The sequence below is a fragment of the Thunnus thynnus genome, chromosome 22 (assembly GCF_963924715.1).
Source record: "Thunnus thynnus chromosome 22, fThuThy2.1, whole genome shotgun sequence".
NCBI lineage: Eukaryota > Metazoa > Chordata > Actinopteri > Scombriformes > Scombridae > Thunnus > Thunnus thynnus.
In genome coordinates this window covers 26644122-26661144 of record NC_089538.1, presented here as the reverse complement: position 1 = coordinate 26661144, position 17023 = coordinate 26644122, and the positions used below count along the sequence as shown (strand labels likewise).

General features: G+C 39.2%; 1 protein-coding gene across 1 annotated transcript; it reads left to right on the top strand.

Moving 5' to 3' along the window:
* The first annotated feature begins 1115 nt into the window (after positions 1 to 1115).
* On the top strand, positions 1116 to 5838 carry LOC137175245 (H-2 class II histocompatibility antigen, E-S beta chain-like). Its single transcript, XM_067580994.1, has 6 exons — positions 1116 to 1273; positions 1641 to 1910; positions 3150 to 3363; positions 3780 to 3847; positions 4809 to 4922; positions 5197 to 5838. Exons 1-6 carry the CDS (start codon positions 1219 to 1221, stop codon positions 5220 to 5222), a joined length of 747 nt encoding a protein of 248 aa, XP_067437095.1. The 5' UTR covers positions 1116 to 1218; the 3' UTR covers positions 5223 to 5838.
* Positions 5839 to 17023: the final 11185 nt, after the last annotated feature.

Here is a 17023-nt window from a genome sequence, read left to right as displayed (position 1 = left end):
CTCACTCCACTCTCTTGTCTGCGTCTGTTTTCATCAACTTTTTACCGCATGGTGTGGGGAATGGTGGGACTTTACATGTTTCCTCCAACAGCTAACCAATGATAAACTAATGTAAACACAATCAGTCTGTCATGCAGATGAGTTCACTTAAATATAGGATAAAAATGCTGTATAAAATATAAACATATAGCCATGTAAGGGGGCCCATTGCAATTGTTTATAATGCAAATATGAAAAAACAACCTTGTTCACTTCTATTATCTATTTCTGGAAGCACTGACTCTGTGTTTGATTGTTTTGTCTTTGCATATAAACACTTTGGTTTTTAAACAGTCTAACATCCACCTGTACTGCTGTGTGTGATGTTGTATTGTTTAGTGTTCTGTCACTGTGTGGATGTTTTCAATGTGATTAACAGGAAACAGCTGAGCTGAATCTGGTTCAATGTTAACATTTATGTTTAATATTTTAACATTTAAAGGTTCTATATGTAGAAGCAATTTACATGTATTAATGTTTTTTACTGCCAATGAGTGAACAGGTTGTAATGTAACATAACAAATGACATTGTCAGTTGTCTGTATCAGCCTGTGGACTGGTTTCTATGTGAAGGATCCGGGCTGGAAAATCCAAAGGATGTAACATGTCTGTGCTCTCCAGAGAGTCTTGCTTCTCTCTTGCTAACGTAAACAAACAACCAACATATGAGAGATGTGAGCGAGGAAAAAGACATCACATGTAATTGACAGGATGTTGACTGCTGCTCACTTAACACCACTGTCACTAATGAGAATGAATTTCTGATTCCTACATATAGAACCTTTAATAATTATTATTCTTTTATTTATGGTACCAGAACATTTCAGAACATTTTCCTCATCTATAGTTACTATAAAAGTCTTCAGTGAGGCAGCAGACTGGCTGTGTGGAGATTTTCTTACCTTTAAACTAAAACTTGTGACTTTCAAAACCAACAAGTTAAAGTTTGATCACAAGTTAACATGTATTGATGTTCATGAATCATCAGTTTTACTCCTGCAGACAGTGAGATACTGTAACATGTGTCCTGTGACTGTGAGTTGGTTCTCCAGCAGCAGACGTTTGTGTGAACAGTCTGCCTGGTAACAGCTGATCAGCAGGTCATGTGATCAGCTCCTCTGGTTTTTAGAGCAGCTCTCAGTCAGACTGTGTCAGTGTTTGTCAAGAGAACAGAGCAACATGGCTTCATCCTTTCTGAGCTTCTCCCTCCTCTTCATCACTGTCTACACAGCAGGTAGGATCAATACACAGATCACTGATCAATACACTGTTAATACTTCATCACTGTCTACACAGCAGGTAGGATCAATACACGGATCACTGATCAATACACTGATCACTGATCAATACACTGTTAATACTTCATCACTGTCTACACAGCAGGTAGGATCAATACACTGATCACTGATCAATACACTGTTAATACTTCATCACTGTCTACACAGCAGGTAGGATCAATACACTGATCACTGATCAATACACTGTTAATACTTCATCACTGCCTACACAGCAGGTAGGATCAATACACTGATCACTGATCAATACACTGTCAGCTGAAGGTTCAATTCTCTGATTCACAAACTGATTGTTTTTATCTTCAGATGGATTTATCAGTTATTATGTGGATCGCTGTGAGTTTAACTCCACTGAGCTGAAGGACATCCGGTACATCTCGTCTACATATTACAACAAGTTGGAGATCGCCAGGTTTGACAGCAGTGTGGGGGAGTATGTTGGATACACTGAGTACGGTGTGAAGCAGGCAGAACACTGGAACAACGGTCCAGAGCTGGCCACGAAGAGAGGTGAGAGGGAGAGATACTGCCACAACAACATTGGGATTGACTACGAGGTTGCTCTGTCTAAATCAGGTGAGTTTGTGTTTGATCGCATTAAACCTCGTTAACAAACTGGATCATTAACTCTGCTGATTGATTGATTGACATCATGACTCATATTTACTGTTTATCAATAAAGTTTAAACTGATGAATCAATGATCAGCTCAGTTTTAAAGGTTTGTTTTGTGTTTTTAGACATAAACACGTCAAATCAATCAATTAAATCGTTATTGTCATTAACAGAGAATCAGTTACAGTTTACAATGAAATTCAGACTCACAGATAATTAAACAGAGAAGAGAATTAAATATAAAACTATGAAACCACATCTGGGTTTATAGTTTGTTTTTCTGTCCTCTCAGTGAAAATTATAATATTCTTTAAAAACCTGTCAGCTGATTGATCCTGAAATAATATTAAAACATTATAATTCTGAATGAAAACATTAAAGTTTAATCTGCCTGATATTAAAATTATATTTACAGACAGACGTTTGTTTCCTAAAACACATCAGACTAAAGACTCCATCTGGTGGTGAAACACTGCCACTACTGTAATACTACTACAATACTACTGCAATACTACTACAATACTACTACTACTGCAATACTACTACTACTAATAATGTTAATACATTTTATTAGTGTTCAGCAGTAAAACTAAATACTAGACACTTTAAAGATTTATTAATTTCTTTATGAATAATCAGGGAACAAAATCCTCCAAATGTAGTCTGATAAAATACAGGACGTCTCAATCTGAAGCAAAATAAACAAACTTAAACTAAGAAATGACATAAAACAATAAACATAAACTGAGCAGAACACAGAATAACACAGAACAAAGTAATGATCTGTTTGTTCCCACACAGAAGTTTTACCTGAAACGTGACAGAAACAGATATTTTCTGTCTTTCTGGTCGTTAATCAGACTCAGACTGGTGACTCTGCAGAGCTGCTAATGATCTCTCACTTGTGATTGGCTGGTTAGCCTTGAGTGACTTCCCACTCACCAATCAGAAACAAGCAGTGATAACAGGATAATTAGTCATCAGCTATATATATCGTATCAAATCTGACCTCAGTCAGCTCATTTATTTTATAACAAAACATGATTTTAACATGAAACTAAAGTCTGTTGGATTGTTATTGTGTGAAAGTTTCCATGTTGTTGAAATAGTTTAAATATCTTCATGCTGACATTTGTTTGACTCAGTTACATCAGTTTAGTTTTATTATGTCATTATGTTATATCATGTGACTTTATTCCAGTGAAGCCCTACGTGGTCCTGGACTCTGAGGTTCCCTCTTCTGGTAACCATCCCTCCATGTTGGTCTGCAGCGTCTACGACTTCTACCCCAAACAGATCAGAGTCACATGGCTCAGAGACGGACAGGAAGTCTCCTCTGACGTCACTTCCACCGATGAGATGGCGGACACCGATTGGTACTACCAGATCCACTCCCACCTGGAGTACACGCCCAGGTGAGTCCAGCTGCAGGTCCAGATAGGTCCAGTTAGGTCCAGTTGGGTCCTGTCTGGTCCAGTTGGGTCCAGTTGGGTCCTGTCTGGTCCAGTCTGGTCCAGGTGTTCAGTTAAGTTCTGGTCACACATCAGAAACTGTCACAGTGAAATTCATCTGCATGTTTTCATGAAATGTTGTTTCAATAAGCTGATCAGCTACATGAGGTCTGTCAGGATGGATTACTGTTAGTCAATGATGTGAATTTGTGGGTCAAAGTTCAACAAATTTGTATTTTTGAATGAAATAAATTCACAGAATGTTTTGAAGTTCTGAGTCGAACGTTGAGCAGAGTGATTTACTGAGAATGAAGGAAACTCAGCTCAGAATGTTGCTGCTGGAAGTTTGTCACAAACTCTGATGTTTGTTTGTGTTGAAGGTCTGGAGAGAAGATCTCCTGTATGGTGGAACACGCCAGCCTGCAAGAACCTCTGGTTACTGACTGGGGTAAAGACCTGTCTGTCTGCTCACCTGTCTGTCTGTCTGCTCACCTGTCTGTCTGTCTGTCTGCTCACCTGTCTGTCTGTCTGTCTGTCTGTCTGCTCACCTGTCTGTCTGTCTGTCTGTCTGTCTGTCTGCTCACCTGTCTGTCTGTCTGCTCACCTGTCTGTCTGCTCACCTGTCTGTCTGTCTGTCTCTCTCTACCTACCCTATCTTTATTCAAGAGTGTTTATATCAATTTGAGAGCATAATTTATTGATTTCACGTTCAAATTTTGTAAATTGTCCCCCAAAACCCTGCCGTCGCACTCAAATATCCTCTGCTAGCGCTTAGATTTGCTGTTTCTGTTTGCATATAATGTTGCACAGATTTGCTGCTTCAGCTTCAGCTCCTCACTCAGGCTGCTTCTACTCTCAGATTTCTCCTGCAAATCTGTGCAACATTATATTTGAGTGGAAGCAAACAGTTTGAGCAAATCTAAGTGCTAGCAGAGGATATCTGAGTGCAAGGGCAGTCTCTACCTGTCTGTCTCTCTACCTGTCTGTCTCTCTTCCTGTCTGTCTCTCTTCCTGTCTGTGTCTCTACCTGTCTGTGTGCTCACCTGTCTGTCTCTCTACCTGTCTGTCTCTCTTCCTGTCTGTGTGCTCATCTGTCTGTCTCTCTGCCTGTCTGTGTGCTCACCTGTGTGTCTCTCTACCTGTCTGTCTCTCTACGTGTATGTGTGCTCACCTGTCTGTCTCTCTACCTGTCTGTCTCTCTTCGTGTCTGTGTGCTTACCTGTCTGTCTCTCTGCCTGTCTGTGTGCTCACCTGTGTGTCTCTCTACCTGTCTGTCTCTCTACGTGTATGTGTGCTCACCTGTCTGTCTCTCTACCTGTCTGTCTCTCTTCGTGTCTGTGTGCTTACCTGTCTGTCTCTCTACCTGTCTGTGTGCTCACCTGTCTGTCTCTCTACCTGTCTGTCCTCAGATCCGTCCCTGCCTGAGTCAGAGAGAAACAAGATCGCCATCGGAGCGTCAGGACTGATCCTGGGTCTGATCTTATCTCTGGCTGGATTCATCTACTACAAGAGGAAGTCCCAAGGTCAGAGCAGGAAACCAGTCTGACCAGTCTGACACCAGTCTGACCAGTGTGACACCAGTCTGACACCAGTCTGACACCAGTCTGACACCAGTCTGATACCAGTCTGACACCAGTCTGACCAGCCTGACACCAGTCTGACACCAGTCTGACACCAGTCTGATACCAGTCTGACGCCAGTCTGACCAGCCTGACACCAGTCTGACACCAGTCTGACACCAGTCTAAAACATGGTTCTGTTGTTGATCTTGTTCTCGTCTCTTCTTCTTTAACCCAGGACGCATTCTGGTCCCCTCTAACTGATCCTGGTCCCGGTCCTGGTCTTACACCTGGTTCTGGTCCTGGTCCTGGTCCTGGTCCTGGTCCTACTCCTGGTCCTGTTCCTGGTCCTGGTCCTACCCCTGGTCCTACCCCTGGTCATACTCCTACTCCTGGTCCTGGTCCTACCCCTGGTCCTGGTCCTGGTCCTGGTCTTTCCCTTCTTGCCTCCTGCTGATATTTTAATCGATGATGATGCTTCATGTGTGAATGTTTGTGTTTAGTGGGTAAAATGTGAAGCAGCAGCGTAACCAGTAACATTTATCTGTCAGTAAATCAGTGGAACAATGTTTCCTCTCAACTACTCAGCTGCATCTTTAAGAGCTTTTGGGGCCTTTTGTGAGTTATTTCAGGTACAAAGAGTCAGAACAGCAACATAATTCAACATTTTATATCTAAACATCATAATTCATCTACAGATGTTTGGGTCCTTTTAGTCGCCTACGCTGCCTGATGATAAAGTGACTCCTGTATTTCCACTGACTGACTCCTTAACTCTGCCTCAATCAATATAATCCAGTGATCTGATTGATTTGTGTGTGATTGATAGATTTGATACAAGTTTTTAACCACAATAAACCTTCAGAAAACCTTCAGAAAACCTTCAGAAAACCTTGTGACTCTCTGTGAACTGTACCTGAGCTTCTTGCTTTCAGTGATTGGTTGTTTTCTCCGTCTGATCTGATTCCACAAGAAATGAAACTACAAGTTTAGTGAGTGTGTATAAAGTGATACATGATGATATTATTGATCAGACATTGATCACTACAGCTGACACACTTCCTGTTTATTAAACTCATCAATAAACTCGTAAAGTTTTACAGGTTTCACACAAACAACAGTTATTAAAGTCCAGTTGATTCCAGGATATTTATCCTTCTTCTCCTGTTGAAGTCGGAGGATAAAAGTCATTTTTCATTGATTGAACAGAGTTGATTATATTGATAAGAGGTGGTGGGAGGCTCCTCTGGAGCTTTTATCACAGTTATTTTACTCGCAGCCGTAAAATCTTCAAGTGTTCAACACATCAGCATATTTCCAGAGCAGCTATTCTCATGCAATTAAGACCAGACATTGTTATCAACTCAATAAGGCAACACAGCTAAAGAAATTATAACATTATAATCAATAAAAAAAAGTTCTGTGCATTAACTTGGAATGACGCAGGAAAAAGTATTGACATGTTAACTGGATGTAGTTGATAGTTGGTGGAGAAGCTTCTGTTTGCAATGAGCTTCAAACCTTCCTGAAACTAATCTCAGTGTTCAGGGAGGATTTTGGCTCATTCTGCTAAGAGTCTTCAGATGTTGAAGATTCTGGTCCCGCTGGTGAATCTTTATCTTCGGTTCCTTTCATAAATGTTCTGTTGGGTTCTAGTCCTGTGACTGACTGGACCTTTCCAACACCTTTATTGTCTCTCTCTGGAACCAGTTGAGTCTCCTTTGCAGTGTGTTTTGGATCGTTGTTCTGTTAGAAGGTCCAGCTGCGTCTCATCTTCATCGTCCTGCTGGATGGCAACAGATTCTTCTCTAGAATATCCTGATACACGACTCCATTCATCTTCCCTGCAACAATGTGGATTCTGCTGGTACCATGAGAAGAGAAACAGCTCCAGACCATAAAGCTTCCACCTCTGAACTTCACTCTAGGTGTTTTAGGATCATATGCAGCAGACGATTCTCCTCCAAACATGGCGTGTAGTGTTAGAGCCAAATATTTAAATTATTGTCTCGTCTGACCACATGACTTTCTCCATGTAATCTACAGGCTTCTCCAGATGTTGTGTAGCAAACTTCAAACAAGCTTCAACATGTCTTTTCTTCAGTAATGGAGTCTTACTGGGTGATGGTGTATGGTGATGGAGACTGTGGTGGTGGAGTCATCGCCTGTTGTTTTCTCTGTGACAGTGTTACCTGCTTCTTCCAGGTCTTTCTGGAGCTCTATCCGAGTGGTTCTCGGATCTTTGGCAACTCTTCTGACTAATTTTCTTACTGCGAAGTCAGTAATATTACGAGAAGCTCCTGAGCGTAGCTGTTGATGGCGGAGTGTTAATGGTCCCAGTGGTGCTAATGGGAACATTTAGGAGTTGAGGAATCAGTCAGTAACTGGTGTCATTCCTACGTTGCTCAACAATCCTGTTGTGAAGGTTTTGTCGGAGCTCTTTGCCTCTAATCATCATGAGATGGTTCTTATGTGACAGATCGGTAACAAATGATTCATCACAGATGTTAACACAGTGGAGGAGCTAACAGCCACATGCACTAACCAGCTGATTCTAATTAGCACAGGTAAGAGGACTAATTAGTGGAATCACCGGGTTCAGAGCTTTTTCTTACTTACTGTGTGTCCAATACTTTTGTCCTGTGTTATTACAATTTAATGCACAGAACCTTTTCATTGATTGGAATGTTATTATTTATTTAGCTGTGTTGCCTCATTGAGTTAATACTAATGTCTGGTCTTAATTTCATATGAACAGCTGCTCTGGAAATATATTTAATCAAAAACAAGTTGACATATTAATTACTTATTTCCTCCACTTTTACTGAGAACTTTGGGAACATTTCCAAGGTACAAAAAGTGGAAGAAAAAACAGATTTCAGGTCAGAATCTCTGAAACTAAATCAGACACTTCTTTCTAAAAAGGCTGAACATCACTGGGTTCAGATCTGACCCAGTTTGGGTTAATACAGCACCAGCACAGTACTGGTTAGTGTTATTCTGACCCAGTTCTAGTGTTGTTATAACACTGGTTGTGTGTAACACTGGTCAGAAGAGACTGTTACTGGTTAAAGTTAACCCAGTGTTGTACTGGTGCTGTATTGACCCAAACTTTGAACCCAGTGATGTTTAGCGTGTTCATGGTCCTTATCGGTCCAGCAGGGGGTGCTGAGACCCTTTTATTCTGGATTTGTGTTTGGAGGTGATAAAGAAACAGATCAGGTTAGTATAGTGGACTGCAGCAGACTGAATTTCCTCTCAGATCACTATACCAGCTTCTTTTCCAGCTCTGTCTGATGCAACTGCTGGAATGTTTATTCATTGAGGGGAAGCGCTTGTATAATTAGTCTATGATGCCTTTAATATGTTTTGAATGATAAGCATCAATAAATATCTGAGTTATTTCTTATTTCCTTTAGAAAGAAGTGGTGGATCTGCAGGTTAAACTCCTCTCTGCCCAGTTTATGAGACGACTGTAAATCACAGAATGATTCAGATTTCCATTTGTTATTATTCAGAACTTGTATTCTGTACCTGTGATCTTCTTCTTATCCTCTAATCCTTTATTCAACCAGGTCAAAGTCTCACTGAGATTAAAAATCTCTTTTTCTAGAGAGCAGCATGAACACTGTGACAACAATAAATACAAACAACAGAAACAGACCAGTACAACTGTCACACTGCAAACCAGTGAACACAGTATGATGTGATACTGGGAGGACGTGTGGCTCGTATGCTGCCAGTTTAATAAATCTCTTTACTTTCACTGAGAATACAAACCCTGGAGTCCTTCATCCTCTGCTGGGACTAACAAATATTTATACTGTTTATTTCTACCAATATTTCTTATTTATTGATACTATTCTTGCTCTTTAACACATTTACAGATCACATTTCTCAGCCTTATTATTTACACTGTTGTCATATATTGTAGTATGATACACATATTTTTTACATATTTGTTCTTATAATTTCTCTATGATTATATATATTTCTCTTCTACAGTGAGAACAGCTGTAACATGACCTGATTTCCTCTCAGGGATCAATAAAGTATTTGTGATTCTGATATAATGAGGGATGTCTGCTGCTGATGTGTCTTAATGCTGCTTCACTACCAGAAACTAAACTTCAACAATATTACAAATGACCAAAGAACTAAAGTCAAACACTAATGTGACAGAAATAGATAACAGAGAAAGTAACTTGATAAATTGTGATGACTTCTGTTTTCCACTGATGAAGCTGCTGCTCAGCTGATGTTGTCTATGGGATTCATTAGAAACATAAACTAGAAGTTTCTTATTTTTATAACGATAGTGTTACTTTGACTCGATGAGGTTGAGATTTTGATCAGTGTTGGAGGCGGGAGGCTGCAGAGGAAGCAACGCTGGTGCAGCAACACGCTGCACTGCTTCACATCTATAGTGTTGTATTTGTGTTTCATGAGGTTTCTGGTGTTACCACCTTTACACATAACTACCTTTTTACATGTGCTGCATTTAGCTGCAGTTTCATTAAATTTAGTAAAGTGAGCCCAAACTTATGAATGTTTTCTCTGTCGGCCATAACTGGAGGATGTTCCATCAAGCTGGCTAACGGGATAGCTTGGCTTACCGTATTTTCTCTAATAGTGGCCGGGGCCTTTATTTACCTCAAGTGCAGAGGGTACCAGGCCTTTATTGGAAGCAGGCTTATATTAGAGAGAGGGCTTTATTCCTAATTCCCTCTGTTTGATAAGTATATTTGGTCATATTTTAGTACGAAGCCTCCCTGTTTTCTGATCTGCTTCCGTTTGCTCTGTTAAATTTTTGTTACTGCATTATGCTATTAATAAAATTAAAAGTCTTCATTTCCTGACTTTTATTGTGAAACATTACACAAACATTTCAAGATAACTTGTGTGAAGTATGACCGGTCAAGTACTGGGAGGGGAAATATGGCCAGTGTCACATAAAAACTAAACAAATCTGAGGTAACGTTACGCTGGATATTAACATTAATAGCCAGTTAACAACACAGTCAAATATCAATCAGCTGTCTCTCTAACGTTAGCTCCAAGCTAACTTTCTTCCTCCCACCTCCAGCTAGCCGTGCTCTCCTCTTGTCAGCTAACAGCAGCTCACGCTTCTGTTTTTTCCAGTATCTGATTCTTTTTGGTCTTGAGTCAAAAGGTCTTGTAGCTTTCGCTCCTTAATTTTCCTCCACATGTTGCAAAATCTCTCTTTGAATTTGACGTCAAACTTCCGTCTGGTGGGTGCCATGTTTGCTCTCCACAGTGTTATGGAAAATCTAGTCACTGACATTTGCACAGGTCCTCTATGGTACTTCAGATATAGCTACCGCCATCTTGTGGCACTTGTATATTACTACAAACCACAGTAACATTATAACAGGCACCGAGAGGAGCGGGGCGGACATTTCTTTTCATTTGATAACGTTAAATGTAAAGTTAGGCTTTGCTGTCAGCTTCCTAACTCATTTTAAAAAAAGACGAGAGAAAAAGAAGGAGAGGGGGCTAGAGAGTGAAAGAAGAGATGGAGCTGGTAAGAAAGAGGTGAATCAGATCAATAAAAAAAATATCTAACTGTGTCACAGCAGTCACTTTGTAGAGACAAATAGGGCTCTTCTCATTTCTCTATTTTGGTCGGTTCTCTTAAGTTGCAGACACCATAATTTTAATTATACATCTGATATTATCCAGTCTAGTGATAATATAACCACACTGATCTGAAGGGCAACACTACTGAACGCTCATTTATTAACAAATAAAGATAAAACCATGAACAGGAACCAGCGCTGCTCTTCACTTCCCCACCCAGACTCATCAAGCCTGCAGGGATTGAACCATCAACCTTCTGGTGATCAGTTCACCTAAAACCTTTAGACCATCACTACCTGCCTACAGGTGTGCATTTAATCTGTCATCAGTTTTGTGCCGAGTCGTCTCCTTCACCTTGTTAACTGTAGTTTATATTCTTCATATAGTTTCATCAGCAGGTTTGTTCTGTTCGCTCTAGTTTTCTCTTCTTTTAGTGACACAGTATCGTCTTTTCTACAATCGACTGTTCTGGGCTGTTTATGCACTTTGTGAACGTGTACACTGCAGGTTTACTCCAGTCTAGATAGACTGAAGGCTGACTAGACGCAGCTAAACTGTGTTAATGGAACGACTTGATCCTCAAGTGGAAGTTGACGTTAATTCTAGTCAGACTTCTTCCAGTAAGCGCAGCTTTCTGTAGCTGCATTGATGGAACAGCCCTCTGGTGAGTACAGAACACACAGTAACACAGCATCAAACATGATCACCTGATGCCGACCAGTTCGTCATCATTAGGGGACTGTTGGGAATCTGAAAATGCCGACTATGTTAGAATGAATTAACATTACATAAATACTGATCGCAGCACCGTTTGTCCAGGAGCTTATCAATATTTTGGTACTTGGAACTGGTACCAGTTTAGTACCAGTTCTTGATACCCATCCATCCCTAATAATGATAATAATAATAATAATAATAATAATAATAATAGTAACAACCTGAAGATGGTGATATCGCTGCCTGGGGGAGTGTATATGTTACACTGAGTAACTTCTTTCTGCTCCACTTCGATCTTTACTAGAACAAATTTAACCATCTTTGTCTTTTTGTCCTGAAACAAAAAGACAAAGAAAATAAAAACAGTATGATTCAATATTGATCCCGTCTGTCTTCTCTTGATCTATCTGAGGAGTAAATTTATTTCTAAAACACATTTTCTTCAGCTTCTCATGTTCCATGTTAGACAAACATGTTTCTTTCCAGAAAGCAACTTGATTTTCTCCTGTTTTAACTTTTGATGGGATTGTTTAGACCATTAACATTCAGTAATATATATAATATAATACAGCATGTTCATTAGTCAATCTATGCATATATTCCTGTACCATGAATCCAAGTCCAGACCTCAAATAACAACAGAATCAAACCAGAACATCACAGAACTTGTGATTGAAACCACAATCATCCAGACCAGGACTTCAGCTCAAAGCGTTCCTGGTTTCCTCTCTGTGTGGAGGGGGGGCTGCCACTAGGTGGAGCCCTTGAGCTGTACTAAAGGGGGGTCAGGTAAGTAACACCAGCAGAACAGGATGGACTAACATCAGACTTCTTCATGGCCTCCCAGAAGTTTACAGAGTTGATTGACAGAAACAGATGAATGGACGGAGAGAGAGAGAAGAGGAATAAAAGAGGTCAGTAAAACTTTACATCCACTCAACACATGAAGTGAACATGTGACATCATTCATACCAATAACTAAGTACATTTACTACTGCTGTAGTACTCTGAGGTACATGTACTTTATCTGAGTATGTACTTCTACTGCACATCATTTATCTGACAGCTGTGGCTACCAGCTGCTTTACAGATCAATAATTTATCTGTAATTTGATCAGTTTATAAAAATATTTATTGTTATAAATCAGACTAGATTATCTCTACACTGACTGGATTATTAATATTCCAATAATGTAAATATACATAATAAATATAATACTCTGCTGTACTTTTTTGTACTTTAAATGCTGCCGATACTTCAGTGAGATTTTAAATGCAGTATTTCTACTTTTGAAGGTTCTCAACATTTAACCTGAACTTCACAATGCAGATATGTCCTCACTAATAATAATAATAATAATGATGATTATAATCATTTATTTTATAGCACTTTTCTTAAAATAATGTTTACAAAGTGTTTTAAAAAACCACCATTTAACCCCAACTGCTCCAGTGGCAGCAGGTCAGACTGGTTGTACTGGGAACAGGGGCCAAAATTAACACTCACCATTCACCAACTGTTGGTAGATTTAGACATTAAAACAAACAGTGTCATCATTGATGATTGTTGACTCTACAGCCCCTAAACGGTGACCCTGTGGATGAATATCAAGCTGAGGTAGATCAGGTCCTGGAGGCAGCAGGGCTTCAACAGGTTGGATTATAGAAACAGAAAAAGACTTTTTGACTGTACAACATCCAATTTGTCCTAAATTTGTCCTTTAGCTTCCTAAAGTCCACAAACCACTGATTAATCTGCTCCTCAGACCTATCATATCCAGTATCAGCTGTCTCATTCTATTGTTAAGACATTTACTAAACTATTTAGAGACACAACAGATATTTTAAACTGTTGGATTCTTTTAAGAGTGACAAATATTTCATTCTTGTAACATGTGATGTCCAGAGTCTGTACACCTGTATCCATCACGCTGTAGCATTGAAGCACTGTTATATTATTTAGAAACACGCCCTACTGAGCTGCTACTGCCTGATGAATTTCTGTTGACGCTCACAGAAATAATCCTATCTAAAAATGATTTCCAACATGCAGAAGCTTATTATCTGCAGAGGAGAGGTGTGAACATGGGGAGTTCCTTCCATATGTGAGCTGAGTGATGGAGTTTCATTCATAATTCATCTAACAAGCCTTTCCTCTCCAAGATTTCATTATGGAAAAGATACTTTGATACGGATGAGTTGAATGACTTTGTGGATTACATCAACTCTACCACGCAATACCTGTGTTTCACAGTGAACAATCCAAAGAGAAAGTCAGTTTTCTAGATTTGACAATGTACAACAACCAACATGGAGGTTCAGACAGCAGCATTTACAGCAAACCATGAAGCAGAAACAGGACAACAACTGATCAAAACGTTCCAACAGGAAAGTTTCTGTGACTGAGAAGAAACTGCAGCACAGATGAGGAGTCTGAGTGTAATACAGTAGAAATGACTGGACAGAAGCTGCCAGGAGACGCACATCTGGACAGCTTATCAGAGGGCGGCGGTTTGTCCACTGAACTGTCTCCCATTGGACGAGAAATCAACAACATTATAACTAAACACTGGAGCGTCTTATAAAGCGACCGAACCCTCTGATTTCTCTCAGAGCTCGTTCACACTGTGATGAATTTCCCCCCAAAAAACTACATGTTGCTGCTCCACCTGCTGGTTGCTATGGATACAGTCACTCTTCAATTCATCGACACTAAACACAGGTAAAAAATACAACATGAACTCATTCACAAGCTGCAGTGTTACTCATGTTATTGACTGCTGAACATGAGGCTGTTAATCAATCAGAATAAGAACTAATCAATAATGAGACGCTGTGTATCAGTGAATAAAACTCTTCCTCCCAGAGAGGAGAGAAGCTTTTAGATCAACACACTGAGTCTCATCTTCTCTGTCAAACTCAGGACTTTTGTCCATGTGGGGATCCTGTAGGAATGATGACTCTTTATTTCCAGTGATCTGATTGGTCAGAGTGTTGATCCTAGCAGGTTAGCTGTTCAGCATCAGTTACCATGGTGATGAACTCCGGTAAGAAGTGAACCAGCGTCGTATAACTGAAAACCCAGAGTCACACCTGAAGTTACCTCGTTAGCCTCAAACCTGCTTCCTGGTTCAGACCATTGATCAGGTGAGACGACCGACATGTTGATGATGGTTAAATCCGGACGTCTGCACCGAGAACACCTGAGCAGGTGTAAAATAAACTGATGTACCACGATGAACCAGCAGGAGGCGTCTGAGCTCCTTCAGTCTGCTGCTGATCAACAACAACCTGTTGATCCTGGTGACTGATGATTCATCAGCAGCTCTGCTTCTGATTGGCTGCTGACTGAACAGGAAGTGAAAGTGAGTCAGGACTTTCCACAGACGCCTGAAATGTTTGTGGGTTCATTAAAAAAACTCCAGTGACGCTGCGTCCAGGTGTCTGATGGTAAACTGAACAACAAACTGCTGAACCGAGACGCTGATCTGATCACATGACTGCTGACTTCTACAACATCACATGACTGAGCTCAGAGTGTCTGACTGTAAACATCTGCCTGCACAGGTGGACTGAGAGGTTTTCATCCAGCTTATTCTGATGAGTCTGGTTAGTTTAAGTGACAGTTTGTTCCATCACTGTGGCTTATATGATTGGCTGCTCAGTAACCATGGTAACCACGGTAACCATGGTAACTCATACAGCAGAACCAGCTGCTCCGTAGCAGGTTTACTGTCAATCTTAATTTAACTTTGTGTCAAAGAATCTCTGACGGACTGAAACAGAATCCCAGCAGACGTCTTTTAATAATCACATCACTTTTGTCTCGTCTGTGTTCAGAAACATAAGATGAAGAACTGTGAGGAACTTTTACTAAAATACTTATTTAAGTTAATCCCCATTTTATTCATAGTCACCTTCATGTTGGAGTGAATCATTTTCTTTAAAAGTTTAACATTTATAATGTAAGAAATTAAAGTGTGTTATTTATTTATTTTTCACTCATTTTGTTCAAGCTGTGAAGACAAAAAGTAAATTAAATAAAGTCTAAACCATGAATCTCTGCTGTGTTTATATTCTTCTCCAGTTTCTTCATCTCCAGCTGCAACTTCTGAATGTTGAACTTTCATTGATGATTGTAAATCAAACAGACGTCCTGTGAAAGAGAAAACATGTCAAAGAGCAGCTGATTGTATAGTTGGTTGACTGTAGCTTTATTACCAACAGACGTATGTTAACAATCATGATGTAAACAACTGAAGAGAACCAACTAACCAACTATACAATCAATAAATAAACTAATAAATAAACAAACTAATAAACAAACAAACAAATAAATAAGTAAATGAAGTTGAATAGTATAAGAAAGTTGAGTTTAAATGACAGTGAGGATAATAAATGTTAAACTGCATCATTTTCCTCTAAGACTGAAGGATCATAAATATATTAATAAAATAATAATAATAATAAAATGATTTACACATTCTGTTTATTTCACTGATCATTTATTTATTTAATTGTGTATCTTTGATTTGAAGTTGAGACGACAAACTCTAATTATCTTTTTTTTAAAGTGAGTATTTAACTTATGTACATTTTTAATTAACAACTAAACTATTTCCTTCAATGATCTGAAACCTAAAGACATCAAATCAGAACCAACATGTTCTTTAAAAAGAGAAATTTACTTTGACACAATGGATAATATAACAAGCTTTTAAAATACAACACATTGTTAAAGATGAAACCAGTGGTTTCCAACCTTTTTGTCTTTTGACGTCTTACAAAAAGCAGTGTGTAGTCGGGGTCACATTTCACATGTCTATGAGTTGTTAACAGCTCCACCAAATAGTGATTTTTCCCTCTAAACTTCTCACATGCTTTCATTTCAATAAATGTTCAAATGATCCAATATTTCAGCAAAAATCAAAGATTAGAGAAAAAGTCCAAAAACTGAAAACAGATTTGTGTATCAGAACTTTGTTTTTTCTTCTTTCCTCTCCCATTAATCATCTCACCACCCCTCAGATTTATCTGCTGACCCTTTGGAGGGGCCCCGACCCCTAGGTTGGGAACCACTGTATTCATCTTTAACAATGTGTTGTATTTTAAAAGCTTGTTATATTATCCATTGTGTCAAATCTTCATCTGAAAAGTAACTAAAGCTGTCAAATAAATGTAGTGGAGTAGAAAGTACAATATTTCACTCTGAAATGTAGAAAGTAGCATCACATGGAAATACTCAAGTAAAGTACAAATACCTCAAACTGTACTTAAATACAGTATTTGAGTAAATGAACTTAGTTACTTTCCAGCTCTGCCTGTGAGGTTTTTTGTCTTTGTTTTTCCAGGTTGCCACGGTAACTCTACATTAAGACTACAGAGGGAAGTGTTGACCATATTTGTCTGTATGTAAATGAGCCTGAACCTGCAGAAACATACTGGTTCTTGTTCATACAGACATTCCTGAACACACCTGAACTGTGTGATTAGTGATTATCAGTCTGTGAAGTAAAACATTTTATAACTTTCACTCAAATGTACGAAAAACTGAATCTGTTCTAAACATGATGGTAAATTTAATATCCATCACTGATTAAACTAAACCAGTTCAAACTCAACCACTGGTAGTTACAGGTTGTTTAAACCTGAACTGATCAATATTCAGCTTGTAAAAGTGTGAACCTTCATTTCTTCACTATTTATTTAATCTGTGTGGAATTAATGCAGCAGACAGACGTTTATCT

Excerpts from the sequence above, each read along its gene's own strand:
- LOC137175245 (XM_067580994.1), top strand. The coding sequence starts at position 1,219 with ATGGCTTCATCCTTTCTGAGCTTCTCCCTCCTCTTCATCACTGTCTAC. Across the intron at positions 1,274-1,640 it reads CATCACTGTCTACACAGCAG|ATGGATTTATCAGTTATTAT; the intron begins GTAGGATCAATA and ends TTTTATCTTCAG. Across the intron at positions 1,911-3,149 it reads GGTTGCTCTGTCTAAATCAG|TGAAGCCCTACGTGGTCCTG; the intron begins GTGAGTTTGTGT and ends ACTTTATTCCAG.